This window comes from Colletes latitarsis, chromosome 1, assembly GCF_051014445.1.
Source record: "Colletes latitarsis isolate SP2378_abdomen chromosome 1, iyColLati1, whole genome shotgun sequence".
Lineage (NCBI taxonomy): Eukaryota > Metazoa > Arthropoda > Insecta > Hymenoptera > Colletidae > Colletes > Colletes latitarsis.
Window position 1 is genome coordinate 36,259,321 of NC_135134.1, and position 15,040 is coordinate 36,274,360.

The following is a 15,040-nucleotide window of genomic DNA, read 5'->3' on the forward strand; positions in this document are numbered from 1 at the left end:
AAAGAAGTTTCGAACCACCCTAGTATTAGGTACATGTTCCTTTATATGAAGGTTGATTAACCCTTAACCGACATTGTGCAAAGTGTTAAAGTTGACGAACGAAAGGAAAAAAAAGGTGATCCATTTGAAACACGTTTTGTATAAGTCGTCCATCTGCTTTCTACGCGAAGGCAGTTTCTCTAGACCCGGTTCGAAATAATCCGCGACACGGCTAGTAGTAGCATCCTTCACCTGTTAATCTCGAGGAAAGCTGCACGTTCCAAACGGCTTCCACCTGTTAGTCACGGGGAAAGCGTATGGTTACGAAGTTTTTCGAGTAGAACGGAGTAACACGCATAGCTCTCTCTTTCTTCCCCCACCCCTTAAACTGCCGACAATTGGATACCATCTGCACCCCGTGGAAAATGTAAATGCCCGTATAAAGTTGACCAGCGTATTTTCATTTTCAAAAGCCGCATTTAACAACTTTCAACGGAATGATATCTTTTGATTCCTAACGAAGAATCGAAGTATTCTTTCAGGTAAAAGTACGTTGCCTCGACGCGTTCATTGCGGTACCAGACATGTCTGTCCTGTATTTCAAACGCTTTAAAACAGGAAATACATTTGTAAATTTATTTAAAAAATACTGCTCGTATGTTTTAAATTTTGTCATGCGTATCTACTGATCATTGAAGAATTATTTTCTTGAACTATAAGAGAACAAAGTGTTTTGCTATATTTTATATTTTTAAATGCATAATTCATGTCATCTGATTACAATGAAAATGCAATTACCGGTAAGTAGAGGTAGAACTGCCGCAGTATAGATTTACGTATCTTCGTATCAATTTGTAAAGGGCCGAACGGTGGTAAGGATATTGCCAAACACGCCATGCTAAAAGGCGCTATATCAACTGTCCATAGCAACGCGGTTGTCAACATAATTTCCCTGAACTTTGAGTTCCCCGGAATTGAAAGAAGTATACGACGAGGCTGGAAAATCCTTCGTTTTTTTTTTTTTTTTGCCCCCTAACGAACTCGGTGATGCCTCCGTTTGATAGAGCTCAGTTTCCTCGGTCGGAGTCGCCGTCAGCGTCGTCGGAGGAAAAGGTAGAATAGGGAGGGCGAGTCCCCTCCAGGCGCGTGCCTTGCCCCTTGACCCCCTCGTCGTACCTCGTGCGTGACCCCCACCCCCCAAGCCGCCCACTCACCTACCCCGACCCAGTGGCCCGCGGGCCACCCCACCGCGCCCCACCCCTGCGCCGTCGGCGAGTCGACCCCGCGCGCGCACCCGTCTCGACCGTCGCGCTCGTTCGCAGTCCGTCAGTCTATCGGCAACCTGCGTACCAGTCGTGTCGTAGTGCTTACGTAACAATATTATTATTATTCTTACTTGCCTGGCCGATGTGTTGTTCATTTAAATCGCGGTCCATGTTTTTTCGTTTCTCTCGATCGACTCGTCTTTCACTCGGTCTCTCGCGTTAATCGTTCTACACGTCACACGTAAAATCCGTCTCTACGTGCATACACAGACAGACACGCACACAAGCATACACGCATATAAACATCAAATATACACAAGTACACGGTCGAATATATACAACGGTCGCACGCGCCACGCTCCGAAAAAAAAAAGAAAAAACGCGCTTAACGTCTCCCGCGAATCGCTGTTACCTGTCTACGCGCAAGTCGCGCGGATACGTCCGGATCGTCGGTCAATCGTCACCGTCGTCGTTCGCGTCCTCCTTGCCATCGATTATCCGATACGATTAATCGGTCATCGACGAACCGTGACGCGTCAAGGAAGAGAGGATCAGCAACTTACCCGCTGCATCGGGCCTATCCGCCAATAGATGAACAAGTGTCGTCAACGAGCCACCACTGTAGAGCACGTTCTCTGGGTTCGGCCTTCCTCCATGGGCACGGTGTATCGATTGCTCTAAAATAGACGCGTGGGAACACCTGCAGGCTACATCACATTCTACGTATTGCTCAGACTGTCTCTCTCTCTCTGCCGCCTCCCCCCTCGCTCTCTTACTTTCTCTCTGCATTGGTCTTTCCTGTCGCCCTTGCAGCGTGTGACAGGTGCATCGAGAACGATAGCAGCACCGCGCTGTTGTAGGGCTGGAGGAGGTGGTGGCGGTGGAGGCGGAGGAGCAGGCGGCGAAGAAGAAACGTAACAGGAAGCGGAAGAAGAAGTGAATCTAACGAAGAGGAAGAGAAAGAGAAAGAGAGTGAGTGAGTGAGAGAGAGAGAGACAGACAGAGAGAGAAAGCAGGCAACGAAAGGAAGCGACAGAAGGGGAGAAAGAAGGAAAAGGTGGAGCAGGAGGAAGTGGGCGAAACGCCTGAATTTCTCACGAGTAAAGGGTTATCCCCACTGATACGTCCTGGAGGCGCCTGTCGTCTTCGCCGGTACAACCATAACGCCGCCCGCTTTAAAACGCCCGAGACGGGATACGGTGGATTCATCGCCGCCACCCGCTCGAACCGCAGCACCCGGAAATCCCGGACCATCCAGCAAACTCGCTTGCATCATGGACGCGCCGCTCTCTCAGAGTATGGACTCCGTCAACACGGTGGCCACCGGCGAAGACGAGGTACGTGGTAACAGGCTACAGTGATATCGTTAACAACGCGCGCGTACGCATCACGCACACGACTCTTCTCCTATATATTACCCCACCCTCTCCGTTCCCAGTCGATCGCTTCCTCGTTTTCACCCTTCTGCCGTTTCTCTCGCTCTGACAGCACACGCGCGCCAACACATACGCACGGAGAACATCCGACATCCTTCCTTCCTTCCTTCCTTCCTATCAACTTACCTTGCTCACCCTCTGTCCCACTCCCACGCTCGCCATATTGTCCGTTTCACTCGCGCCCTCTCTGCCGCGTTCTTCTCGCTCTCTTTCTCCCTCTTCCTTCCACTCTTTCGCCTCTTCCGTCACCGGTCTCTTTCTCTCTTCACGGTTCGTGTACGGCACGAGACGCGCATGCGCAAGTCACCGCGCGAACCTTGCGTCGCGATGGTACATATACGCAGGACCACGCACGCGCGCGCCAATGGTGTATGTGCGCGCGTATGTGTGTTGTGTGTGGTACGGTTCCTCGATTCCCCTCTCTTCCCCTCCCACTCGTAGCATGTGCAGAGTCGCAACCGTGGTGGATGTTTGTGTGGAGAAGGCGGGAATTCGATCGTGCGCGTCGCACAACAGTGTGCCGCAGGTGACTCGTTTCCATCGTTCGCTCGATCGGACGGTTGGCTGGCTGGCTGCCTAGCCTGGTTAGCACAGGCTTCCTTCCTCGCAGCCGGAGCACCTGAGAGAGTGACGCGCCACGCCAGACCACGCTTGTTATTGATTTTTCCACAACACGAGAGCCGCCGAGGGTTCTCGTTGTACGGTGTGTGTCACGTCATATGGTGGCGGATTACGCTTCGCCATACGACACACGCACTTACGCGCGACGACCGTGCAGCCGCGCGAACCGTTCGAACCTAACAAGGGAAGGAAGGCCCCTAGGTGCAAGTCTGACTTGTCAATGAGACTTTGCACGGCGGTAGAGCTTAAAATTACCTGAGTCGGGGTGATCGTTGTTTTGCGAATAGTTTGATGAGATATGTGACCCCTATGTCAGTAATCGAGTATCCGGGTACCCTCTTCTATACTTTGTTTAACCCTTTGTGATTCTTGTGCAATTAAGCTATTTGCACTTACGGTAACCGGGGTAATTTATAAGAGTGGGATTTTCGAATGTTTTCTTTGAGCTCTTCTCTATCCGCCACTGAAAATTGTAATTAGATATATTATAAGTAATTGTAATTATACAGAACATTAAATTTTTGATTAGAATTGTCTACTTATAACGAAGGAGAGTTCTTGTAAATGGTTTTATATTGTTCGTAGAAATAGGTCGTCTTCGTAATTCTGACCGTAGTTAGACGGTTTTTTGCGTCTTCTTGCAGAATCATTGTGACACGTACAAAACGATCCTACTACTGTTTGCTTCAACTTACATCTCATTCTAGCTGTAAAAGGCATCGAATATTATGACTGGTGCATAGCTAGCATATTTTCAGTGACTATTTTTTTTGGAAAAATGTTTTATTATTTGAACATTCAGTGATCATTCTTCGATACGTAATCTCTAGAAATTTGTGTGGCCAGAAATTGAAACCCACTTCCTGATGAGCTAGAGAGTTAAAATATTATGTAGTTATCGATAGTGTGGGTACACTTGTTGGAAAAATTGAAAATTTTCAACTCTAACAATGAAAGTTTGGAGGGGAACGAACCTCTTTTTTTGTTCATATTGAGACACTCGAAACTTTAATTTCAAACGTTACTTTTTTAAAACATTAGAATTAAATATTTATAAAAAAAACATTTACAAATGCTTTTTTTCGAGAACAAATTATTTTTTCATAAAAATACGAAGCCTTCTCTTTAAACGATTAATAAATTTGACTGTATAGTTTTCTGAAAAAGATTATCTCCCGTACTTACATTAGTCTGCCGTATGGTGTAGAAAGTGGACAGTCGCAATATACATGTGTGTGCATAGTGGGGAGCTTATGGCAGGGAGTCAAAGGCCCTCCCGTTTAACGCTCAGACTCTGCAATTATCCCCCCAACATTCATTGCCGTCGGTTGTATTGTAATATATGTATATAAATATATAAAATTCTCATATATAATTCTTATATATATATATATTATTACATTCTGTTAGATTTTCAATTGAGTATTTCTAATATCTGTACATAAATTAATTAAAAAAAAATGCTTTTCTGTACATACAGTATCATTAAACTATTCATTACGTACTGTTATATTAAAATAATGGAGAATTTGAAGCTTAAAACAAAATGACTGAAATCAAAATTTTAAACTCAATGTATATCTCGTACAGTAAACACAGATATGGACAAAATGTATTCGTAATCGAGACATTAACTATTAAAACTTTACTTAATTTTAGGTATTTATTTGTTAATCCTAAACATACTTATATTTACCAATTTATTTAATTCCAAATAATTTTTCAAACATATACTATTCAATTTTATTTAAATTTGTTCGTACAAGGAATGACCACGAAAAAGAATAGATCTATTTTATAAATACTTCGTCAATGTAAAAATGTGTTGATTTTAATATATAAGACTCGATGATGAGTGAGTAGCCTCACGACTGTGAAACTTGACATTAACCCCTTAACGCTCATATTTTTCCAAGAATGATCAGTTTTCTGTATTGGACTTGTTTCTAAGCTACATAAGAATGTGGTTTTTGTTAATTACAATGTTGTATCTAACGTATAATTTAAAGGAAAACAAGTATTGTTATCCCTTAAACCGTTAAATTAAACAAATATCGTTTTTCAAAGCAGTCAGACTCGGGCATGAGCGTTAAGGGGTTAACAAACATAGTTTCCCAATTTACGAATCAAAGGCGAGTAGAGCGGCTATTATTGTTGATTAAGGATCTCATAAGCTATTGATCGTACGTTCAGAAGAACAGTTTTCTATAATAGTTGAGTTGATTATTCCAAGGTCTATCACCGAGCAAAATCTCATTGATCAGTGAAACTTGTTCCCGGTGGGACCTTCCCCTGTAAGTCCTCGGTAATTCATACGTCGGAGTTACCGACGAGCAATGGTTTTCCCCATGCACTGCTCAGAGATCCGAGGTTAAACCTCTCTAACACGATCTAGAGTTTGCACTCCCTCGTAATCCCCTTCGTCGATCGTTCAACCTGTCGTTATCAACTCGTACCTGTCTCGCGAATTCTCGATTAACTTTCACTCGTACGGGACCGTTTCTAGATCGGTGTCTTTGTGGTAGTCCTCGCTGGTTGGTTTGTCGTGATTGCTCGAGGTGGTTCCGTCCTTTGATCTGAAAACACGGGCTCGAGGAGTGCATATTGATGATCGCACGAACCACGCGCGATGGTACGGATCCCGAAAACATCCGAGGGTAATTTTATTTTGAATTAAATCCTTTGCAGCCGGTGTCGGTAAAAATTTGAAGATCTAAATCAGAAATAGAAACGTATATCGTACTAGATAATGGTACCGACTGACAGTGTTTTTAATTTGGTTCCTCGACTCGTAAGCATCGAGTATAATTTTATTTTTGTCTTAAGCAAGCTGATTAACCCCTTGCACTATAATTGTTTTTCTAGTTTGTTTTCGGCCAATTCTGATTTAATTTTTATGGTTTTGATGTCGTGCGTTAGGTATGAAGTAATTGCTTCCAGTTATTTAAAGTTTAATGTTATATTTACAAAACGATTGTTCAGGAAAAATATCAAAATACGAATATTTAGTTTATTTATATTTTTTTAAAGTATAGTAGTTTTTAGAACAATTTTCTAGATGTAAAAATGGCTTCTTGTCGCAAGTTTCACAAAAGTAGACTGCTATTCGCTTTCTACCTTTTATTTTTCGATTTGGACATACTAGGTAATCATTATGTTTGCCATTAATATATGTAATTTACCATCTAATCGATTTTTGTGATCTGATGTTGAGGGTCTTCCCCAGCATTTCGCGCCATGTCGAAAATTTTTCACAAGTGAGTCCACTAGTTTGCGAATAAAATTTGAATGCTTTATGAGTTTGATGTTATCTCTTTTGCAATGACCAACCGATCCATTATCACTTGAACTTGATCCACTACAGTTTTCTAAATCGATTTCCATGAAGTTAAGATCAAATCCACCATCGCTATCCTCAATATCGCTATAACCGTTATTTTCTTCTTCCATTTTGATGGCTAAAAATGTAAAAACATAACTCTACCAAATGTGCACAACCCTCACGGACGAGAATAAACTCAATACTAACAATAATTGAATTGCACATATAACTGGTTTTATCAAACAACTGAGATGTTCATAGACACAAGTTTTATACGCAATTCAGTGCGATTGCATTTGAATTTTTGAAAAGGAATACTATATTATTATGCTGGGAAGTGTATAATACAAGACTTTTATGTACATACTCATAATTTCAAAGCATTTTTTAAATAAAACTGCTCCCCACTAATTTGTTTTATTAACTATATGAAGTGTCACGCTGGAGGTGACTTGAGAGTTTTAGGGAAAAATAGTTTTATCACTCCAGAGGTGACTTCTTAGTGCAAAGGGTTAACCCATTCACTGCTAAGTCTAAATTATATGAAATTATTCCTATTGCCATTTCTTTTTTGAGTGTTATTGTTTATGCAAGTTCTGTTATTTCTCGATAAGTACAAATATTTATAAATAATTGTTTACATGCATAAAATCAAATATGAAAGGTATGCAAATTCAAAAGGCTTTATGTTATAACATATTTAATGTACCACGAGTATAATCCCCTAGCAATATAGGGGCGAAGGACTATTTAAGCCGTTTATTTTGAAAGTGGCGTAAGTCCATTTATGTTCGAATCGAGATATTGAAGGGTTTGCGTAGGATTAAATTTAAAAATATGGGTAACAGATGACAAAGAATAATGTTTTGGGGTCACTAAAGTTGTCAAATTTATCATTCCAATTAGCGTAATTAACATTATTTAAGAAATAATATGTTTTTGATGGCTATGATTGGACTTACGCCACTTTCAAAATCTATGAAATAACGTTTTCAATTCTTAAGAAAGCACAGGTCCGTAGGAAAAGTAAAATAAAAATAAATGTATACACTTTTATAATATTCAACTTTTATTCTTTGTTAAATAATTTTTACATTAAAATTAATTATTATTCAGTCTTCTCCAGTTTGTGTATAAGGGAGGGATTTAAAATAACTATGGTGTGCAGATGGTATACTGGTTTTAATGGGAGATTCTAGAGGCCAAAATAAGAGGAAAATCAAGAATACTAATTTGTTGATGGAGGTTTTGTTAAAAAGTTATTAACGTTTAAAATTCCGTCCGTACTGAATTTTTTTCTAGAAAGTGGGCAAGATTTCGGGGGTAGGTCTATTCATAAAAAATTATTGTAATTGACCTCCGCAACCGGAAATAATTTTTCCAGAGCGATTTGAGATTTTTTAATTTCATCGAAAAATTTCACACATTCTCGAATTTTTTTCTTGTAAATGCGTAGGATTTCGAGGGTATGTGTATTGATTAAAAATGATTGCAATTGACCCCTGCATTTGAAAATAATTTTTCCAGAACGATTTGAAATTTTTTTTTCGCCGAAAAATGTAGGCACCTACCCCTGTCGATTTTTCTTAAAAATTTGTTTTTCATTTTTGATAAATTTGTTTGACGCTCTACGGAAATTTTGTCTAATACTTTTTTGTAGGTACCCATGAGTTCTACTATAGAAAAAAGTTTCACTGAAATATATTCACTATTGTAGAAGTTATGGCTGTTTGAAAATTGGACCATTTTTATGGCGTCTTTCTCACTTTACGGGATTTAGGAACAATATTCTCAATATTGTTAGAATTTTTACATATTCTCCACCACAATACGCGTTGTTTGCCGTTCGAAACATTAAAATCCTCCAATTCGTTCAGAAGTTATGACGTTTTAAAGATACACATGAAATTTCAGGGAAGCATTTCTGGCCTAACATTAGATTTTCGATAAAGAATTTTTTTCTCGAAAGTGCGTAGGATTTCGGGGTATGTCTTTTCATCAAAAATGCTTGTAATTTATCCCTGTAACTACATATAATTTTTTTAGTATAATTTGAAATTTTTTAATTTCGTCTAAAAATTTCAGTATTTACTCAAATTTTTTTTTCGAAAGTGGGTAGGATTTCAGGGGTATGTGTATTCATCAAAAATGATTGTAATTGAGCCTCGTAACCAAAAATAATTTTTTCAGAATGATTTGAAATTTTTTAATTTAATTTTTCAATAACTTTTTAATGAAGCCTCAATAAACAAATTGGTATTCTTGGTTTTCGTCTTATTTTGGCCTCTAGAATCTCCCATTAAAATTTTTCCTTGGTGTGACCGAACACCCTCTATAATGTAGTAAATCCATTAAGTCCTTGTATTTTAGGTTTGTGAGTGGTCTCGTTTTTTTGTACAGTGGTGGTAACTTGATATTATTAAAGTTTTTCGGTCTTCCCCGTTACGGTAGTAAACCCAATATATTGAATGGTGCAGCTTCGTTTGTTGTCGTTTTGTCTCATCCATCCAACATATTTTAAACCAATTTACTCTTTCACCGTCAGTATTTCATTGCACATTAATAATTCAACTGCTACTTTGCTAACACTATGCAACAAAATAAAAAAGCTGGGATCTCATAAAATTTTATTGCATAATATTTTCCATATCCATTTGAAACTCTCACAATGGTACTTACGCCACTTTCGAAATATACTTTTTCATCGCTTCATTAACCAGCAAATTTTCGTGTCACAAAACCTTAATGATTTTAAATATATTAAAATGAAAAGATCACGTAGAAATGTAACTATTAAGGTAGCTAACTCGATTTTTTTGGAAAACAGACTTACACCACTTTCAAAATAAACGGCTCATTTATATTTTTTAACTAATACATTGGAGGCTTTTAACGCGTCGAGTGAACGAAAACGTCGATTTTGTATTCGAATAAATCAGAATCATGCTACAAATCGAAACGTTGTCGGTCACAAATCCGACAATAAGTTATTTTCCGGTGGGACGCGCGTCTCCGACGATCTCGATTCGGTCACGCGTTGACGATCGATTCTCGATCAGAGCGCGACCGCGATTCCGGCTACGGTGAAAATCGCGATTTTCTCGCTCGGTCGGGTTCTCTCAGTGGTTTGTCATCTGGATCAGGAAGAGTGATCTATCGAACGGGAATAGGCGGCTCGAGCAGGAAACTTGGCCGTCGTTTTGCTCGATTTCCTTTTACGATTCCTTGGAGCGCGCGCGTTCTTCCGCATTGCCAGGGAACAGGAACGTCGACTTTCGACCGAACGCGCTGCTAACGATCAATTTTCTGACAAATATCGATCGTTCGGTTCGGTAAAAAGTTCGTACCATCGATTATTTAACCTTCAAATATTTCCAACTTAGCGTCGTTATCGACATTGTCTCTGGCAATAATATTTAAGCTTTTTTACTTAAAATTTAAATTTAAATTATGCAAGAAATTTAATAAAATTTAAATATTTTGATTATTAATTTTACATAATTGAATTAATTATTTGCAATAAATCATAAATATTTATAGGGTTCGCATACTTACATAAGATAGTAATCTATGATAATTTTCTTTTCTTTATCTATTTTCTTCATATACAAATTTCTTTTCTTTTTTTCAATTTCTATTCTTTTTATCTCTCCAATGTCGCATATATTAATATTAAATCGTATTACCCAATACGGCTACATGTCAACAACATATATTTTTAACATGTTCGCAGATAGTAAAAATTTTACTGAGCTACAAAAATAAACGGGTGATTTACATATGTAAAATGTTGCATTTCTACTTAATTTATGCAATGTGCTAGCTAAAAGAAACTTTTAAATACACGAAGACAAAATAAAATGAAAATACTAAATGAACCAGTTAGCCATTACGTTAAAATGCATAATAATTTGAAAAAAATAAAAGTTATATAGAATTGAATGCATGATAATGTGGCTTATAAATGTATATCATTCATATCATAATGAAAATGAATGCTATAGTAATCACGTGAACGAGTTAAGATGTATAGAGCGAAGAATATTTTAATTAAATTTTTTACTTTATATTCTATACTTATGACGAATTTATTAAGAACACTCTAATACTAAGGTTACTATTTGCATATCATATTTTTCTTAAAACTTACTGTTTGACAATAATTAATTTTTTTTTCATTAATTTAGATCTGCTTTGTAGTCTTTATAATAAATTATGGAAGATTTTTAAAAGGAATCACACACAGAGTTGAAACATTGGAAAATTGTTATTATGTTTTCTTCAATTTCATCTGGTCATTGGTCGTTGAATTTGTCATATACAATAAAAAATCATAACTCCTGAACGGATTGGAAGATTTTAATGTTTTAAAATGCAAACAACGCGTATTTTGGAGAAGAATATTTTGAAATTCCAACATTATTGAGAAAGTTGTCCCTTGACACCGTAAAGTGAGAAAAACCCCTTAAAACTGATCCAATTTTCAAAGGACTATAACTCTTACAATAGTGAGTGTATTTCATTGAAATTTATTTATGAAGTAGAGCTCATTGGTACCTGCAAAAAAGTATTAAACAACATTTTCGTAGAGCGTCAAACAAATTTATTAAGAATGTAAAACAAATTTTAAAGAATAATCTATAGTTGGCGAAATTAAAAAATCTCAAATCATTCTAAAAAAATTATTTCGGTTGGGGAGGTCAATAACAATCATTTTTGGTGAATAGACGTACCCCTGAAATCCTACGCACTTTCGAGAAAAAAATTCTTTTCCGAAAATATGTCTGATCATGAGTGAATGATTCCCCTGAAATTTCACGTGTTTTAAATCGTTCTAAAAAAATTATTCTTAGTTGCAGAGGTTGATTACAATCATTTTTGGTGAACAGACATACCCCCGAAATCCTACGCACTTTCGAGAAAAAAATTCTTTTCCGAAAATATAATATGTGGCCAGAAATGTTTCCTCGAATTTTCATGCGTATACATATAATTCTTTACTTTTTATAATTGTGAATATTACTGTTTAAATGTTTATTATGCTTGTTATTGATATTATAACAATATAAGACAAGATGTTCAAGTAAAGGCGAAGAAAATTTTGTAAATAATTTCTCAAGACAGGATCAAGTTGCTATTTCAGGAATCAGAACCGGCTATACAAGATTTACCTACTTGTGATTACTGTGAATTCCGATAGAATGCACGGTAATATTAACTTTGTCTTTATAAATAATAATTTGAGGCGTTACAGTTTTCACATTTTGAAAACAAATTCAATTTTTTCAAAACCGAGATTCGTAGGTATCGTTATTAAGGTATACCGGAAGTTAAAAAATGGCGTAAGATAACAGTCAATTCATATAGTATTAAAATGGTCAAACATTCGAGTATTATCAGAATAAACGAATAGTCAGGTGTTCAAACAGCAGGGTACAGATTCTAGTATTTAGTATTCGAGTTGTGAATTATTCGATTAGGATTCGGACAGACAAGCGTTGGAACAGTATTTGTATATTTAACACGTTAACTGCCACGTCAGTTTTCCACGTCCAAAGATGTTCTGAACATTTGATTAAATTATAGCGTGAAACATAGAAATATTCGATAATTGATGAATTTGTTATTTTATAATATTCCAAATTAAAGTAGCGTTATTTACAATTTTACCAGTATTAGGGTTCTTTCACTGTAAAAATATTGCAACACGTTGGTAAGTTCAATGTGTCGGTCACCGGTGACCTCACTTGCAATCAACCTGTTAAGAAACATATGCTTTTTTACATAATAATTATTATATAAAATGAGCATATAAGCAAAAACGAAATACTTTACAATATTTCAAATTAAAGTAGAGTTATTTAAAATTTTTCTTTTACGCATCACTGACTTCAAGGAGGATCTAAATGATATAAATGTTCAACTTACGAAACACGAGTGGAGTCCATTCTAAGAATCATTACTGTAAACGTTACAGTCGAGAAAAACGAAAGAATATTAAGAAACAACTTCTTTTATAACATCTTCTATAGCCGTGTTCAAATTTCTTGTATTCTTTTGCAGTAGATGCAATTATTAATTTGTCACAATTAAGATTATAAATGAATAAAATTATTTATTGTGACTGTTTCAATTTTTGGTGCATTCGAACGAAAAACTGTAAGTGTATATGTAACTCTCAGACTGATTTCTACAGGGTGTTCGACCACCCCTGAGAAAAATTTTAATGAGATTCTAGAGGCCAAAATAAGACGAAAATCAAGAATATCAATTTCTTGATTGAGGCTTCGTTAAAATGTTATAGAAACATTTCCGGTCACACAGTATATTTCTGGTAGAGAATTTTTTTCTTGTAAATGCGTAGGATTTCGAGGGTATGTGTATTAACTAAAAATGATTGCAATTAACCCCTGTAACCAAAAATAATTTTTCCAGAATGATTTGAAACTTTTTTTTTGTCGAAAAATTTCAGCATCTACCCCCTGTCGATTTTTCTTACAAATTCGTTTTTGATTGTTAATAAATTTGTTTGACGCTGTGCAGAAATGTTGTCAAATCCTTTTCTGTAGGTACCCATGAGCACTACTTCAGAAAAAAATTGCAATCAAATCCATTCACTGTTGTGGGAGTTATGGCTGTTTGAAAATTGAATCATTTTTATGGGGGTTTTCTCACTTTACGGTGTCAAGGAACAACTTTTTCAATATTGTTAGAATTTCCACATATTCTACAGAAAAATATGCATTGTTTGCATTTTGAAACTTTAAAATCCTCCAATCCGTTCGGAAGTTATGATATTTTAAACATTTGCATGAAATTTCGAGGGAGCATTTCTGGCCAGAAATTATATTTTCGGTAAGAAATTTTTTTCTCGAAAGTGTGTATGATTTCGGAGGTATATGTTTTCACAAAAAATGATTGCAATTGGCCCCTGCAACCGAAAATAATTTTTCGAGAACGATTTGAAAGTTCATTTTTTGTTGAAAAATGTCAGCACCTATCTCTGTCGATTTTTCTTAAAAATTCGTTTTTAATTTTTAATAAATTTGTTTGACGTGCTACGGAAATTTTGTTCAGTACTTGTTTGTAGGTATCCATGAGCTCTACTTCATAAATAAATTTCATTGAGATACGTTGACTATTGTAGAAGATATAGACGTTTGAAGAAGAAATTTCAGCACCTACATCCAGTCGATTTCTCTTAAAAATTCGTTTTTGATTTTTAGTAATTTTATTTAACGACCTACAGAAAAGTTGAGTAATACTTTTTTGTAGATATCCATGAACTCTACTTTATAAATAAATTTCATTGAGATACGTTCATTATTGCAGAAGTTATGGACGTTTGAAGATTGGACCATTTTTATGAGGTTTTTCTCACTTCATGGTGTTAAGGAACAACTTCATGAACATTTTTGGAATTTCTACATTATCTTCACTAAAATACACGTTGTTTGCCTTTTTAAACATTAAAATCCTCCAATCCGTTCAGAAGTTATGATATTTTAAACATTTGCATGAAATTTCGAGGAAGCATTTCTGGCCTGAAATTATATTTTCGGTAAAGAGTTTTTTTCTCGAAATTGCGTAGGATTTCGAGGGTATATGTATTGACCAAAAATGATTGTAATTGACTCCCGCAAACGAAAATAATTTTTCCAGAACGATTTGAATATTTTTAATCAAAAAATTGATATTCTTGGTTTTCGTCTTATTTTGGCCTCCCATCTCCCATTAAAATTTTTCCTAGGGGGTGGCCGCACACCCTGTGTAGGGAATAATGAAAAGGTTAAGAAGGTATTAACATGTTAACTGCCACGCCAGTTTTCCATGTCCAACGATATCCTCTACGTTTGTTCAAATTATAGCGTGAATCATAGAAATATTCGATAATTGATGAATTTGTTATTTTATATTTCAAAATAAAGTAGCGTTATTTACAATTCTACGAGTATTAGGGTTCTTCCATTGTAAACAATATTGCAACACGTTGGTAAGTACAAAGTGTCGGTCACCGGTGACCACCAGTGGCAATCAACGCGTTAATTCACTTCGAACGCATCGATCGTTGAAATATTCGAATAAAAAAAAATTTATACGAGCAGTTCCAGCCTGGTTGGAAAATTCAAATTCCAGCGTGTCTCCACTCGCCGCGTGGAAAATAAGCCGCGTAATAAAAATTCTACACTCTCGTCGTCGATGCGCGGAGTTCGCAATTAAAATTTAGCCGTCGATCTTGAGATAAAAAGCGTGTACCGACGAAGGTATTTTCGGGGGAGTTTCGCGATTTCCCTCTGTTCCCCTTTTCCGCAGCCGTCGGTTCCTCTCCTTGTTTTTCTAGTTGTTTGCCGCCCCTCCCGCGTCCCCCTCTTCGTTCCTCCGTTGGCTGGCTGCTCGAGAAAATGTACGAGAGGGAA

At 36.9% G+C, this 15,040-nt stretch overlaps 1 protein-coding gene across 4 annotated transcripts in view; it reads left to right on the plus strand.

The window, feature by feature from the left end:
• The first annotated feature begins 811 nt into the window (after positions 1–811).
• The window catches only part of LOC143343449 (protein couch potato), a 401,571-nt gene continuing 387,342 nt past the window's right edge, over positions 812–15,040 (plus strand). For 2 of the 4 annotated variants that reach the window (XR_013079967.1, XM_076768379.1), the window contains exon 1: positions 822–2,581. Coding sequence is in view for 3 of the 4 variants with exons in the window: in XM_076768379.1 (XP_076624494.1) it covers positions 2,519–2,581 (63 nt within the window). In the remaining variant the exon portion in view is untranslated. Of the gene's footprint in view, positions 2,582–15,040 lie in introns of all 4 variants that reach the window. The other 2 variants (XM_076768370.1, XM_076768360.1) reach the window with 2 other exon arrangements.